The 15467-nt window shown below is 39.8% G+C and overlaps 2 protein-coding genes across 4 annotated transcripts; one reads left to right on the top strand and one right to left on the bottom strand.

Moving 5' to 3' along the window:
- Positions 1 to 339: 339 nt before the first annotated feature.
- On the bottom strand, positions 340 to 7935 carry Polr1C (RNA polymerase I and III subunit C). Of its 2 annotated transcripts, none has more exons than XM_022841366.2 (3): positions 7612 to 7935; positions 3831 to 4076; positions 340 to 3362 (listed from the first exon to the last, which is right to left on the bottom strand). In XM_022841366.2, exons 2-3 carry the CDS (start codon positions 4059 to 4061, stop codon positions 2541 to 2543), a joined length of 1053 nt encoding a protein of 350 aa, XP_022697101.1. In that variant the 5' UTR covers positions 4062 to 4076; positions 7612 to 7935; the 3' UTR covers positions 340 to 2540. The 2 variants fall into 2 exon arrangements, with proteins under 2 accessions (XP_022697101.1, XP_022697100.1); XM_022841365.2 differs by lacking the exon at positions 7612 to 7935 and adding an exon at positions 4649 to 4808.
- On the top strand, positions 5911 to 14733 carry LOC111265027 (uncharacterized). 2 transcript variants are annotated; one of them, XM_022841360.2, is made up of 9 exons: positions 5911 to 6380; positions 8359 to 8489; positions 8896 to 9103; positions 9373 to 9672; positions 10829 to 10943; positions 11492 to 11642; positions 12393 to 12598; positions 12833 to 12950; positions 13092 to 14733. In XM_022841360.2, the coding sequence occupies exons 1-9, from the start codon at positions 6367 to 6369 to the stop codon at positions 13673 to 13675; spliced, it is 1827 nt and encodes a 608-aa protein (XP_022697095.1). In that variant the 5' UTR covers positions 5911 to 6366; the 3' UTR covers positions 13676 to 14733. The 2 variants fall into 2 exon arrangements, with proteins under 2 accessions (XP_022697095.1, XP_022697096.1); XM_022841361.2 differs by having other exon boundaries at positions 5911 to 6860.
- Positions 14734 to 15467: the final 734 nt, after the last annotated feature.

The raw sequence follows: 15467 nt of genomic DNA, 5'->3' as shown, positions 1-15467 counted from the left end.
CATTTAAACTTGGTCAAATCGACATCGAACTTTTGACAGTGAAACGTCATCGAAAATCTATATTCAATTACAAAAACCGTAATCGTTTTAACCAAGCATGGTACGAATATTTATTGGCAAAAATTGTTGGTAGGTTTAGTGTAAATCCTATTAATTGCAAAAAATATTTGCCAAAGCAATAGAGATGCGGTGAGTAGAATAATTCCATAAAAGGGCGAAAGAATTATTCTTTTAAAAAAATCGTGGTTGGGTATCGCCTGAATCGGGTGTTATCTTTAATCGGCTTTGCCAAAAACTTCGTTTCGTCACAGGTTCGGTACCTAAAACCAACATAAGATGTAGGGTTTTCAACGAAAAATATTTTATTTCAAAAGTTTGACGAGATGGTATAATACATGGACGTATCTAAGAGTCAAGTTAGATATTGGTTTTACTCAGTGAGCTTACTTGTAAACAGTCTTTTGTGGCAACAACTAAACTTAAAAAGAAAGAAAAAATAACTTCTACTGTGACTAGCAGAAATGAGGAGTAACAATGAGTAAAAATATAATACGCAATAATGGGTTATTGCGGTGTTATATACCATGCAGCAGCACTTTTTCTGCTTACTCTCTGCTAACTAATAAACGGTAGCATCGAGTTCCACCGGTCGTCCCACTTTAGGAATATATTAGCGGCTGTTAATAACATTGATTTTTCTAAACTCAAGAACCTTTTACTTATATTTTAAATTAGATCCATTCCATAGAACTTTATAAATTTAAACAAAAAAAACGTGACTCGCTCCACAGGACTCCATTAGGATCTGCATGCTGGAGTAAAAACCTAAATGTTTGTCACTACATGTGGTTGATTTGTGCTCATACGACTACATTGGATATGCCTTGGTATAATCCTTTTATCCCAATATACTTTAGGTAATGTAGGCTTCACTTAGTGGGTTTCTTTTTGTATCTCAATTCTAAACCGATACACGAGTTATGCTACATTTTTTGCGTGGCTCCAACCTGATAAGGCATTGTTTAAAATTCTGTGTCTTATGAATATTTTGTGAACTATGCGGTTAATGGTAATTTCAAATAGCAGCGTTAGCGGATCGATTAGTTATTAATAAAAATAGGAAGGTTTTTTTTTGATGCAACCTTTCGATCGATAGTGTTTATTTCAATTGGCAAAAAAGGGTTCCATAAGATTCCTGCAAATTATAATAGTTCTTATGAAGATGATTTGCTAAAACTTTCAGCTACTCAATTTTTAATAAAGTTGGGGCGAATGTATCAACTCACTGCTCTGGGTGTCCTCTTTTTCTAAGAGAAGGCTAAGCTCTTATTTTTTCATGCCTCTTCCATTGTCACTTTGGCTCTTTTCCATTTGACATCTATCAGGGTTTTCTTATTTCTTTTAGTGCTTAATAGCGTAACACCGTGTGTTCGACTTTGTCTGTTTATCTTATGTCACACAGAGCACAGATATCTACTTCACACTAGCTAATTTGGGTTCGAAACTGATCACGCTTGATCAACATGATACTAAACTTAGATCACGTGGTGGTCTAGCTAGGAATCCGAACGTAGACATGCATTGTGTCGTGCTAAGAGCCACCCAGCCATTTGAAGCAATGATTAACAGCTTAAGTTCCGGACGTCAAACTCGAAACAATTAAAGTGCCACAAATTGTGAAAAACAAACAATTGTGGTCCAAAAAAATACAAACGTAGTGTTTTTTTAGATAAATTATATTAGATGTAAATTGTTTGTACTACAGCCCTCAGCTCCCAAAGTTTGTTAAAGGAAGATTCACGTCATACGGTGTGGGAGTAATAATCCTAACGGCAATATGGAAACATTTGAACAATAGCTTTGGTTAAAACTAACCTGCCGCAATAAAATATAACACAGCAAACGGCCAAACACACACGATAGTGTAAACTAAAACCGTTAATAAACTTTATAATTAACTAGGTTTGGAATCGAAGGGAGCTTGATGATAGCGGCATCCAAATAATAGAAATTATATGAATCACTTCTTTATAAAGATTTTTCAATTACTAGACGAGGTAGCTGTCATGCCTGTATTCGTTTAAATTTAGAATAATTCGTCATCTTGATTAAACATTTTTTGCACCATTACATTTAATAGCATATTATGTGTTAATTTAAATGCATTGATGAGTAGAGTATTTACATAATTAATAGGTACACCTTAATGCAACGATTTGATAATACTAATTCGCTAAAGTTTCAATAATATGCTAGCTATAAAAAAAACAAATCTAAATACATAAATAATCTATATTTATGTCATGATTAGGCATCGACCTGATGTCTACCTATGTGCACAATAAGTAATAACAATAATAATATAAGTTTTTTCTATTCAACTTTATCTTGCTCGTCTTCTTTCAAAGCCTTCACTCATCGTGGATGCTCCTGGTTAAAGCGAACGTAAAACCGCCCGAAGCCATGGTCCACGATGCCTATGGTCTCCACAAGGGATCACAGCGGCTGCTGACTGGGACAAATGTCAAGATAAACAACAATTACTCGCTATCATTTTCATTCAGATTTTCGTGTCTCTTTCCGCGTACTCTCTCGATTTGTTCGAGAAAGTTCTTGCATTTGGCTAACATCACTTTGATGCTTTCTTTTACAAGGACGTCTGGCGGTAACATACCCACACTTTCCACGCTAAATATAAAATGATCCCTCTTCCGGCCGAGACGCACCTTCGATGCGAGGTCATCATACCTAAGCACGTTTCGGCTGCACGTGTCTCTGCGGGCGTTTACAATGCGAGCGACGTTTTCGTTGCCCTTTCGTTCCAGTTCGACAACGCCCTTCGAAAATGAATCCCGAAACCTGACAGCGGCCTCTCCCCGAATTTCTTCCAGAATATCGATCGTTGGTAGTAATCGATACGATGCAGTAGCTACTGGCGAGAACTTTGCGTGTGTTTTGCCAATACCTTTCATGCATTCGATTTTCATTGAGATTTCTTGGCCTGGACGCATTTTTGCGATCAGAATATCGCCATGGACTGGCTTCGGAGGGTTTTTGGCGAGCAAGGCCTCCTGGCCCTCAAGCGGCACCCATTTCATATGTCGAGAATATACGTCACTGTTGATGTACAGTTCCTTGGGGTCAGTCGCATCGAGGTTCGCTTGCAGGTTTTTCGTACAGCGAACATTTAGCTCAAACACAATGGTGTTTTCAGCTGAAGCCGATTCCGACGGCATACGATACTCAAACAGCCGCGGGTCAACCTTGATAGGCACGAGACCAACCCGGTTTGTGAGATCTTTATCATGTAAGAATGAAGTGTTGTTGATCAGGGTTATACGGTCTGCTGCAAGGATCGGCACCTGAGAATAATACAATATGTGTTTATGTTAATGTTTGCTTACGTAAACAAAACGCAAAGCTGAAATCATTGCCTCTAATATCTGTTACCTTTATCTGATAGAATTCAGCAAGATTATTGACATTTATGTCCCGTTATTATTTTTAAGGGTTAGGATTTTCAGGCAGAGGCCTCTTCTGACAACTGCTTATTAAGATGACATTAGGACTTATTTTTAGTGCACTTGGCAGATGAATACAGCAGTGTTCATCTGCCATTTTCAGGTGTTTCCCTCTGTAAATAATCACTCATCGAACAAACTCTTAATAAAACGATACAAAAAATTAGGTTTTTGTTTTTATTTAAATACAATTTTACTTCTAGTACTAACTGAAAAATAATGGTACTTCCAATATGAACATTTATCTTTTGTCGCTTGAAATATGAAAACAATACTAAGTCATAGAAAGAAATATACAAGACTGCTTACTTCAGCAATGAGAATTCGTCGAATGGCATTCGCGATTGCAGGATTCACACCGATCAGATCAAACTCAAGTTCCTCCTCATCACATTTGACCACGCTCATACGAAGCTTTTTCTTGAACGCCTCTAAACTGTAGGGTTCCGAATCGGGATCTAAATCCTCAACGGGTCGCATATGATCTTGCTGGTATAGGCCGATCGAAACCTGAGAGTCACATGACTCGATCTTCACCATTTTTTGTTAATTCACCTTGTTAAAACACATGTTGACGTTAAAGGAGTAATCAACAAACATTACATGTGCCATAAGATCCGAGCAAGTGTTTGGAAAATTTGATTTCCATCACAAAATTAGCAGAAATGCTTGGTCAACTTCGACCCGTTGGCGATTGACTAATAGTAATGTATGACCCCCTTGAACTTCATTGAGATTCTGGGTTCTATAGACAAACCGGAACAGTAGATTGGAAACTAGCAAATTCCCCGTATACGTACGTATAAACCCTGTTATTGCTTAGCGTTTGGTAGACATAACGAACATCTTATGATCTTACACATAAATCTCCAAAATATTAAGAATCAATGAAATGTTATTTCATTTATTTTTAATACTTGGAGCAGACACGCGCAGCTTTTCCAAGCAATTTCATTACAAGGCTTGTACAAATTAACTAATTGACTGTCAATAAGGTGACATCTTGTGTGTCATTTAAAGACGGAAAGTTGCAATTACTCTAATCGTTACAATGTATTAGGTTTCACTGCTGATAAGTATATTGTTTTCTTATTGTTTATTGGTAAAAGATTTGCTTAACAGCTCACCCTTGTACGTTTTCCAACAAAGTATACACACGTACACGTATCTATACGTGAAACTTAACCAAAGTTTTAAAGATCACAGAAAATTTCTGAAATCAACTTGCACGTTCGATATAATAGTATGCCTCCACATTTCAATCCATAAATTCGGAGGCCGGGTTGGATGGAATTATTGGATGGACGCATTTTGTGGCCATTGAGTCACCCGCGATAATTCAAAGGTATGAGACCATGTACGAATGCTAGCACTGTGATATTGCAATGATTTGAGCAAAAACAGTGTTCGGCAATAAACAAAGTCGTTCTCTAAATGCCAACTACTTCACAACGTTAAGTCAGCAGATTTCTTTTAAGGAAGGCAAAACCTTAATATTATATATAATAGTTATAATCATTTCTTTACATTTTTGTCAGATACGTATGCAGATTTAACGTAGCGGAAATATCAATGACCCTCGGTGTTCTCGAGTCCAGTTCGTAGCTGAAATTAAAGTTTTTCAGTTTTACACTAGCAAAATAATTTTTGTAAACCGAAGCTGCTCAAAAATAACGTTGTTGATAATATTAATCATAATCATGATCATTTCACCTGTAACTTGTTCTCCTATTGACATAAACGATTAGCCAGCTTTTTTTCCAAGGAGTCATCGATGCTACTATGCTAGCATCATGCGTTTGCCAATTGCATATATGCAAATGTGCGTCCAAGAGTGTTTTATTCTTATATAGAATTCAATATATTTACTGTCGATGATGTAACGTGCTTCATCAACTCTTTTAGCTATTGTGAACTAATTATCTTCTGCTACAATCGTAAGGATTAATAACTATTTGAATAGATAATTAGTATTTGCCGTGCAATATCCATAATAAACTGGGGAACCTTTCGCGTTTCCCGTTTAATGGAATGAAATGTGGTTCAAGCCTCTCGGAATTTGGACTTTAGCTGACCTTAAAAGATAGATAGGGACATTAGCTTATTATTCCTAAAAATTGTATCGCGTCTATGTGTCGTTAGCAAAACTCGAAGTAGCACCCCCGTTTTAGTTTCTTTCAACTAAAGGTTAGGTCGTGCAATGTACAGCAATGATAACGGATACTGAAAATTGATTAAATAATACAACCAGTATATATATATATACTACTACCCGATCGCAGTGTAAATTCTGAAGCTATAACTCAATAATTATCAAGCTTGCAACTAATTAAATTTCCCGCGCTTAACTCGACTTGTCGTTCAATACAGCTTGTCGTTCAGTACCACCGTGTTTGCGGCAGCGGTCAGTACAGTGTTTTGGATGCGTGCCAACTCGCGAGTAACAGAGCTAAAAGCCGCGGAACGACTAGTGTTGAGCGTGGAAGAATCAGGCAGTGGCATAACACGACTTCCCACACGCGGCCACTAGGCCCACGATTACTGGACGCAACAAGCGTTTGCCTATACAAACGTTTGTCTGTACGTATGTCGGGTTCGGGTGCTGATCCAGCGTCATAGCGTTCCGACTGATTACCCGCGTACGGGTTGCGTCCTGGGTGTACAAGACAAACGAGCTTGTCATTTGTTTTGCTTAGCCGGTTTTCGGCATTAATCTGTTGTTGTGTGTGCTACAAGTGATATTCTGTTCTCTCGTACTAGCAGCTTTCTACGTCCTCGGCTTGTGTAGTTCCTACGTAGGCCCTGCTTGGCCGCCCGCAGCTGGCAGGCGAAAACTGTTGCTGCTATGGAGTCAAAATGGTAAACATTTGCAGCGTCTGAATTTGAATGTTTTCACCCTCTGTGCCACAGCTGTAGATGCGAGTGACTGCGGCAGTGGGTTTGCTCTCCTGTCGAATGAGTGCGTTTCGCTCTATCCTACAGATCTGGTTGATCTGGTCTGTGCAGAGCTCCAGCACATAGAAATAGTGAGAATAGGACGGAGATTCGAAAAGAAGGGAGAGGTAGTCTGTGTAAGCAGAGTCCCTATGGAAACGAAGGAAATGATGTTTGTTTTTCATCACAAAAGCCAACTAACGGCTTCGCTCGGCTACGTTTATGGTATTCAGGCCATCTGAAAGAGTGAATTTCGTTATACCGCAGTGCAGTGTTTACTTTACAGTGTGCGCTGAAAGTGCCGCTATCATCGTGCCGCTATCATCTTTGTGTCTAACGACAAAACAACAGAAATTAATCAGCACAAATCTAACGCTAAACGACAGCCAATACAGCAGCAATGGAGTTCGTGTCGAATTCGATTACATTTCATTATAATGCTAATAATAGAGTACATGTTTTGCTTTTCTTTCGTTTATCTACTTAAGCGTATCGCAGTTCTTTTACTATACAATATTATTTGCTTTGTATAACGGGAATGCAGTATATTGCTCATATTTATAAAGGCTCTGTCGGTTTCATTCAGGACGTTTAAAAAAACATTTCTAAGCTTAAAAAAAAGTAAGTTAAAGTAAAAGAAGTTGAAATGGAAACAGTTTTAGTTGGATATTGTCATTAACTTTTTATTATACCTGCCTCAACTGTGGAATGCTTTCCACTGCGCGTATTTATTGTGGTGCTAATGAGCCTATGCGAATACTGCTGAATTAATGCGCTTTTCATAATATCCCAATGATTTAATGACTCTATATATAATATTGTAATAATCATAAAAGATGCTTTTTTATGACACGCCACAAGTATACTTAAATATATGTGAGGCACGTGTTGCTAATTCGCAGCAGAGCGTAATGTTCGTCTTCTTTGTTTTAGGACCACCTTAATCACGCTCATCGGATTGCTGCGTGATTCTATATGCAAGGTTATTTCAGCCCAATCTGTATCGTATAATACATAAATCCTTCTTAGTATCGAAAGTGCCCTGTAAGAATGTATGGTTGGTAGCTACAGGCAATAAACAAAGGAGTTCTAGTTTCGGTTCTCACAAGCAACATTTTTTTACAATTCCAGAAGCTACTCACGTAGATAAGCTTACGTTTTTCAGTAACAAATACTCTTCAACGCACAGTTTTCAAACCTCAAGGCGCAAGTTACGTGTTAATTTTCAGCGACTGCTTTAGTAAACTCCTCGATAGTTTTGCCTTTGTATTTTTTGTAGCATTTCGATCTCTTTTGGCCAATAAAACAACTAATAACGAACTGGTGTTTGTTTTTTGTGAGCACGTTTGGGCTAGTGACCGCTTTCATTCACTCAAGTATACTCTTGGCACTCACTTCAACCATTTGATCTGCGACAGTCATCTATTTGATTTGAGAAAACAACTTAGCTCACAATTCTCAGCACGTGTACTCTAGTGTTCGATATACTTCCGCGGCAATTTACAACGTGTTGCGACAGGTCACTTGATCTTTTATTCAGGCGCGAATTTTGAAATTAAGGAGATTTTTTACCGGTCGTGAGGCAAAGGAATGGTGATGCTGGAGTCAGCCGACTTTTTTAGGTATCAAAAATATCAACCATCAACAAAATGTTCCTGATTAAGATTGTGTTGACCGCTTTCGCTGTTCAAATCGGTGGGAAATATATTAGGCTCAGGCGGTCAGTTGAGTGTATCAGGTGTTTTTTTTTGTCCTGACACGCCCTAACATTTTCATTGCGGTTGATTCGTAATCGTTTTATGGAGTTGCTAGTAACGTGCTTGGCCGTTTTACCAGGTAGCATTTGCTTTTGACGATGTGCTTTTTTCATCGTTTCCGCTGCCCGAATTTATTGTTCGTCTAGGAATGATGCACTCTCGAACAACACTTCGGATCCGAACCGTGCCGCTCAGCGCGTGTTCGTTGGAAATCTCAAGCCACACATCGTTCGAGTTGACCTCTTTGATATTTTCTCGAAGTACGGAGAAGTTACGGGTGAGTAACTGCTCTAGCGTTTGTAATAGCACATGAGCCCATATCTGGTCTGTTTATGCAGTTATCACTAGAGATATATGTTAGAACAACCGTTGCCGTTGGCCGATATAGCTAATCCAGATTTCAATAGAAAGCCTCTCGTGTCCGCGAGTAATAGCTTGCTGTTTGATGTTGTTGGTGGTGTTGGCATTATTAACTAGCCTCTGACTTTGTGTGTTCGCTATTAACTCGCGTTTCTGTGTACTGTTTGTCACATGGCAACTTGAACAGGAGCAAATAGTAAATGTTCCTTTAATAATTTGGGACACTTTGCTGTTACATGATATTCGGTTCGCGTGCGATTCAACAAATGTGATCGTCGAATCCACCACCATATGCCCATCGTTTTATACTATGGCTTTATTAGCTATCTCGATCAATCGTCAGGGCTACGGTTTCGTGCAATATTCAGATGAAGACGCGGCTCAACAGGCACTTAGCGAAAATGGGGCTCAGGTGAAGTCATGCACTTTACAAGTGAAACCCTGTTCTGTAAATGATCTCCGCAAAAAACGACGAGACAGGAGCAGAAGCCGCAGTCCGCTGCCGACAACGCCGCAGCGTTATGGGAATGAGTGAGTAAAATGTTTGACAAACATTCAATACCTGGCATATACATCGGTCATATTCTTCTTAGTATTATTGTTATTATTATTATTACAACCCGAAAAGCATATAGTATTACTATAAAAAAAAAGTTTTTTAATTTTTTTTATAAGTTCTACAGTGATTTAATTTATTAGCGTAATATATATAATATAAACTTTGGGCTAAACAATAAAAAGTTGATCGAGTGCCCAATCATTGTTTTTGCTGTTGTTATGGTTTTTTTTCGCTTTCAAAGGAATTCTCTTGATAGACGACGTAGCAGCAGTCGGTCGCCTCCACCCGTCAAACGTAGTCCGAGTCCGCCTCGTGGAAGGGGCGGCCCTCCTCCAAGGGGACCTCGGTATGACGGCGGATTTCAGCGCGATGGAGGAAACGGCAATTATAGGGCTGAAGGCGGAAGCTCCAGCTATCGAGGTGAAGGTGTGAACAACAGCAATAGTGGCGGCTATCGCAGCGATGGCCATCGAAGTGGTCGATCTCCGCCGCGAAGAAGTTCTTCCCAGTCGCAGTATGTGCCGTCACATCATCATCGAGGGTAATTGATTATATTTCATTATAACGCTTACACATACGGTGTGTTATGAAATCGTTAACCCATAACTTCGTTCTGTATTTCGAAGAAGTTGAAATTTCGGCGTCACAAACGAAGTTAGGCGAGGGAAAAGGAGTGGTTAATTATTATGTTCGTAGGATTGTTTTTCGGCTCTTTATTGGTGTTTAACTCTGCACGTTTCAGTTAAGTTGCACAAACCTCCAAAGATGGAGGTGTTAAAAAATGTAGTAACGATCAATTTGGAGTTCTGAAATGGGCTAAATGTAACCCAAACTCACGAGGAAATTTGTGTGGCGCATGGACAATACTGTAACCGATCACACAGCCAGGAAGTGGTTCGCTCGTTTTCGAAGTGATTATTACCACAACGAGGACATGGCACTTCCAGGTCTAATCTTTAATTATGTGGACACTGAAATTCTCACTGTTGTAGGCCCGCACCCACACATGAGCATTCGCCATATTGCAGAAAACACAGGAGCATCCAAACTGGCTGGCAAAAATATCTAGCAAGCAAGGACTGCGTCAATCAAACTGACATCTGGATTCCCTATGAGTTGAAAAATTACTAAATGACAAACCGTGTTTATTACAATAAGTCCCTCAGATCTTTAATGATCCACTTAAAATTGTATAAGTGCAAATGGGATGTTTTGCCTCATCCGCCGCGTAGTCTCGACCTTGCTTCTTCCGATTTTCTTTCCGATACTTGCAAAACCCCTTAAACAGAGAAAATTTTGTATTTTTAGAAGGTGTAAATAACCATATTTACTATTTAACAAAGTGTAATTGAAAAACTGCATAAAACATGGGCGAGGCCAATATATCATTAATAATTGTGTAAGCAGAAAATGAGCTTTGTTCAGAATTAAATACTATTCCAGCGCTAACCTCTAGGATTTTACACAGGATCCTACTTAATTCTTTTCGGCTAAAAGTGAAATCATTGCTTATCCCCGTAGATCAGTGGCACTACTATCGACAACAATGTATAGCTTTTAGTACGATAAGTTCTACGGTTAACATGACAGTTAAATAGGACAGGTTTCCAGTATTTTTTAAACCTTTCTTGTAGTCTTCCACGATTACCATCAACGTGCGTCTTTCTTAAGAATTGTTGTATACTTTTTTCGTATAGTCCTCCACTTGATGCGCCGCGCAAACCCAACGACTGCGAAATTGTTGTCATGTCGAAGCAGCAAAGAGATTATGCCGAAAACGTTGAAAGACGACTAAAAAATCTTGGCCTCAAGGTAAGTAGTCATATAAGTTCTAGTACGATCCATCTCATGGACTGTGTTGTTGGATTAAAATGATAGCTATTTCACTAACATCTTAAGATGCTAAAAGCAAGAAATTAATGATTGATGAGGGTCGAGCGTGAAGTTATTTTTTCTAATGTTAATTTAAAATTACTTATTGTATGGAGGACTGATTCAAGGTACGAAAGCTTTAAATATTGTCAATATAGCTAGTTTTATATTCGAAGACCATGCTCAAATCTATCATAAGTTATGTACATACGAATTTCACATAAAACTAACACGGCAGTTGTTATTGTATGTACCTGGCAGATCAATAATAATAGATAGGACGTTAAAACATGTAAGTGCAGGGAATGAGCTCAACTGGTATACTATATTTTTTGGATAAAACTGTTAATGCCATATCATCAGCAATTGTTAAAAAAATAGATCAGATTAATATTTTTCTTCAACAGTAACCGCTTGCGACGTCAGTAAAACAGTTTGCTATAAATAAAGTAATCCAGTAAAATCGATTTTATTTAATGCGCATTCAGGTTGACGTACTCTTCCTCAAGGACGAAGCATTACTTGCGCAAGCCTTGGACGATCTCGGTCTCCGTGGCACATTGTATGCGTGCGTTATAGGCGAGCAACACGAAGTGCATAACTCCGTTACTTTGAATGTTCTCTACGGAGTCCCACAGGGTTTGTATTAACGCGAAATAAGAACGTTTCGTTTTATTATAACGCGTTACTTTTTATCACATGCAATAGTCTTCAATGTAGGCGCTCAATCCACTAACAATAGTTATCTGTGGTTGCCTAAATCTTCCTGATACCTTTGGTTTCTGTTTACTAAGATTTAAGATTCAAAGAAAGGTGTTCATTTTATCAACATATGAACGCTAAAAATGCAAACAACTAATTAGCTATGTAGCTCATATTCTAACTTCTTTTTACTACTGTAGCGTACGTATTTATCAGCTGATCTCGACGCTTATCCGACTCGACTGTTATGCGTTTATTAAAATTTACGTTTCAGAAGGTTTATTGCACGCCCGCATGAGATGCAGGCATTTATTGATTTTATTTGATGCTTTTGGCCTTTCAAACGCTTTACACCAACCGTGAAGAGAGCTGTTAAGTCAAGGAAGACCGACAGTGATAGAGTATTTTTCCTTCAAACTATTACTGCGGAAGATCTTACTCGTCTCTTTTCAAATAAATTTTCAACAGACCTAAATGGTTTTCAAAAAGACTGCAGGCTTCAGTGTGCGGTATTAGTGGACACAATGAAGTCTGGGTCGAAAGGTTCAACAATGAATTTTGACCTTCGACTTCAAGTTTAACTGAAAGAACGAATTGCTTACAAAACGGCACTTGCGGCTTTGGCTGCTTTTCGTTTTTCTCGTGTTTCGTTCGGGATCTTTCCGTTATTTATCGGTGGGATTTCAGAACATCGCAACATGCCGGTCGATGAAGCGCTTAAGTTTCTCTCGCAGAATTTCCGCGAGCATTTGGAACGGCAAAGAGACCGCGACGCTGCTGACGATGAACGGGAGGTGAAATTTTTGCTCAAACTTCTCATCGAGTCTCGTTATATTTCCATCCGTGAATACGATCTGCTAATCCAACACCTTACAAACAAGCGTGATCAGCTGGTAAGTATCGGATGAGACGCTGAGGAGCAGATACCCGTGGGTTTCTATTGCGTCGTTTGTCCATATTCATATGTTTGTCAAAGCAGACATTTTTCGTAATTCTGGGCTTGTAGCATGGCTTTAAAAAAATATTCGTTTTTTCGAAGCCATGCTTCTGCTAGAGACTAGATTTGAATATGACTCACAATACACAGACCACAAGCGTGGGTGTAAACTAACCTGAAAGTGTTTCAGATTGAGGAAGAGATGGGCGAAGGCCGGCGGGCTCCAAGTCCACATAGAGATCCACCTCCATCGCATGCAATGGGAGGTGCCAGAGGGGGCTCTTCGTCACAGCATCGGCCTGCTCACGGTAAGTCGATCCAATGGGTTCACTGTTCCGGTAATATTTATCATGACCGAAACTGGTATTATCTATTAGTAGAGGTAGCTGAACGTTTTCTTTTACTTATAATTTTCAATTACGAAGTAACGCAAATATTTGCATTTGCAGATTCGCCAAACCCGATGAAGCAAGCAATGACTATCGAGCAACAGAACCAGCAACTGCATGAAAAGATTCGTAATTTAATTGGAACGCCTCCGAGCGGGCTTGCACCTGCAGCTGCACCCGTTTTGGGTGCGGGAGTTGGTATTGGGTCGCCCGCAACTGCGCCGCTTCAAGCCCCACCGGCTCCTTTTGGCTTGCCAGGTGGCCTCAGCGGTGCAGGCGGCATGGGACAACAGCAGCCTCCAGCTCCATTTGTTAACTTAAACAACCCCTCCGTGCAGGAGGCACTTGATAAACTCATAAAGCAGGGTGCTCTTGGCACACAGCTGGCCATGGGAATTCCTGAAGACCCTCGTGGTCGGCGGGATGATATGGGTGGCCCCGCGGGAGGCGACAAAGAGCCGTTCCCATTGAGCCGAGGTGGACAGGGTGGATATGGCCAAGGCGGTGGAGGTCCGTTTGACGGGTACGGTAATGGCGGAAACGGAGCTTATGGTGGAGGTTATGGTGGGGGAGCTTATGGACCAGGCAGAGACAGGTCTCCTCCGAGGGGACTCTATGGATCTGGGGATGGAGGTAGATACTGAGGGATGCTACAGACCACTACAAATAATGAAAATTAAATAAGTAACTTCGTTTGCTAAAGTGTTCCCTTTCCTCCCCCACCTCTCCCCATATATAGATAAAAGAAATTTAGGCGAGCCAATTTGTCTAGTTGCATCCGAATCGTTCTGCATAGATAGCCTCTTGGAGCAAAAAGGTCTTCAAATATCTGTTAAATGAATACCTAATGATTTATTTGCGTGTAGGGTTACCTATGCTGATAACCGCTTTTACATTCGCCAACCTTACCCTATAATAATGTACAGATGGACCGTATGAGGAAAGCTTGCTTATATTTGGCTGTAATAACATAAAAAGTGAAAAGCATGCCGAACTCACCGCCACAACTGAACCAGCATGTTATTTTTTTTGAAGTCGTCACCAACTTTTGACAATAATTAATAACCACTGAGACCAACAGTGGTCATCTGCAATCGCTAAGTCTTTGCCAGGATCTCAAGGGTATCTTTGTAACGAGTACGGTACACTTTTTCTTCACTCAACTTTGGGGTAACCATATTTCAACAGAAAAAGAAGAATGAACTGTCAAAACAATTTTTTGTTGAACTGTTTATTTTCGCTTGTTCCTTGGTGCCCTGTGGTTTGCATACCGCCTTATATAGGCAAGCATATTAGGCTGCGTCCCGTGATGCTGCGAAATTGCCGGAGTGGCCAGTTGTATTTTTATTGGCGACACAATTGACCCGCTTCCGTTCATTAAACATAGTAAAAGGTAGTGCGCCGATGACAAGTTGTTGTCGACGTTGTTTGCTTTGTCATTAACGAAACCATTGGTTTCGTGTTAAAACTCCGTGAGAACACAGAGGCAGAGCTCGAAACGCTCGTGCGGCAACCTGGTGACTCTCAATGTAAGAACGCCGCCTCGATGGAGGTCTTCGTTCAACGTCACCTTAACGTCTTCGGAGTGGTCTGACTAAAAGGCACAAAACGAGACGCCGTTTCGGACTATGATGTTTCTGCTGCTCCTAGATCAAGCAACTTTCTTTTTTTGCTGCTCGATAAATTGCCGGTGGACCGTATATTTTTCTCTTCTATTTTTTGTTTCGCTTTTTTTCAACACGTCCGTTTATGACATTTTTACAAATTCTAACTTATTATAATTATGATGAATGGACTTTGCATAGTTTCAGCCGGGTATCAATTTACTACACAGCGCACACTGTACCAACGACGAGTTTTGTGGGTCATTCATACAGCTTGTTTGCTGTTGGCCGACCTGTAGAAAAAGTGTTATCCATATATGAATCAACGTGATATAATTGACTCGTAATGAAGATGCAGTTAGGCGATTGAGAACAATGTAACTTGGTGATAAGCTATTGTCATTAGATGTTTTTTTCTGGTAGATCGATGTTAAGAACGTATGCTGAAACAAACACATGCACGATGCTAGTTTTCATCGCCGAGAAAACTGAGTACGTATGGACTGTAATTGTGATTTTGCTGAGTCTGTTACCATTCAGATAACACTTCGGGTCACATTACTTCATAAGAGCAACAGTCCTTAGAATCTACCACAATAATATCATATTGTAAATGATAGTAATTTAGCTTCAGTTGTGAAATTGCTGAGATTATTACACGAAGATCAAGGGGTCAGCAAAATAAGTGACCGGGGAGTAATAACCTGGCACGCATATGCGAGACTCAATGTGCTTTAAACATAACGCAATCACTAACAGGAAGCGACTGAATTTTATGTAGCTATAATGCTATACCTTCCATAGGCAAGTATGCCAGAATTACCGGTTTATA

This window comes from Varroa jacobsoni, unplaced genomic scaffold (assembly GCF_002532875.2).
Source record: "Varroa jacobsoni isolate VJ856 unplaced genomic scaffold, vjacob_1.0 scaffold_924, whole genome shotgun sequence".
NCBI classification, from domain to species: domain Eukaryota; kingdom Metazoa; phylum Arthropoda; class Arachnida; order Mesostigmata; family Varroidae; genus Varroa; species Varroa jacobsoni.
This window is presented reverse-complemented; position numbering and strand designations above follow the sequence as displayed.

Coding starts and splice junctions, on each gene's coding strand:
- Polr1C (XM_022841366.2), bottom strand. CDS start 4,061: ATGGTGAAGATCGAGTCATGTGACTCTCAGGTTTCGATCGGCCTATAC. Junction 3,363..3,830: donor GACGAATTCTCATTGCTGAA/GTAAGCAGTCTT, acceptor TATTATTCTCAG/GTGCCGATCCTTGCAGCAGA.
- LOC111265027 (XM_022841360.2), top strand. Junction 9,673..10,828: donor CCGTCACATCATCATCGAGG/GTAATTGATTAT, acceptor TTTTTCGTATAG/TCCTCCACTTGATGCGCCGC. Junction 10,944..11,491: donor TAAAAAATCTTGGCCTCAAG/GTAAGTAGTCAT, acceptor ATGCGCATTCAG/GTTGACGTACTCTTCCTCAA.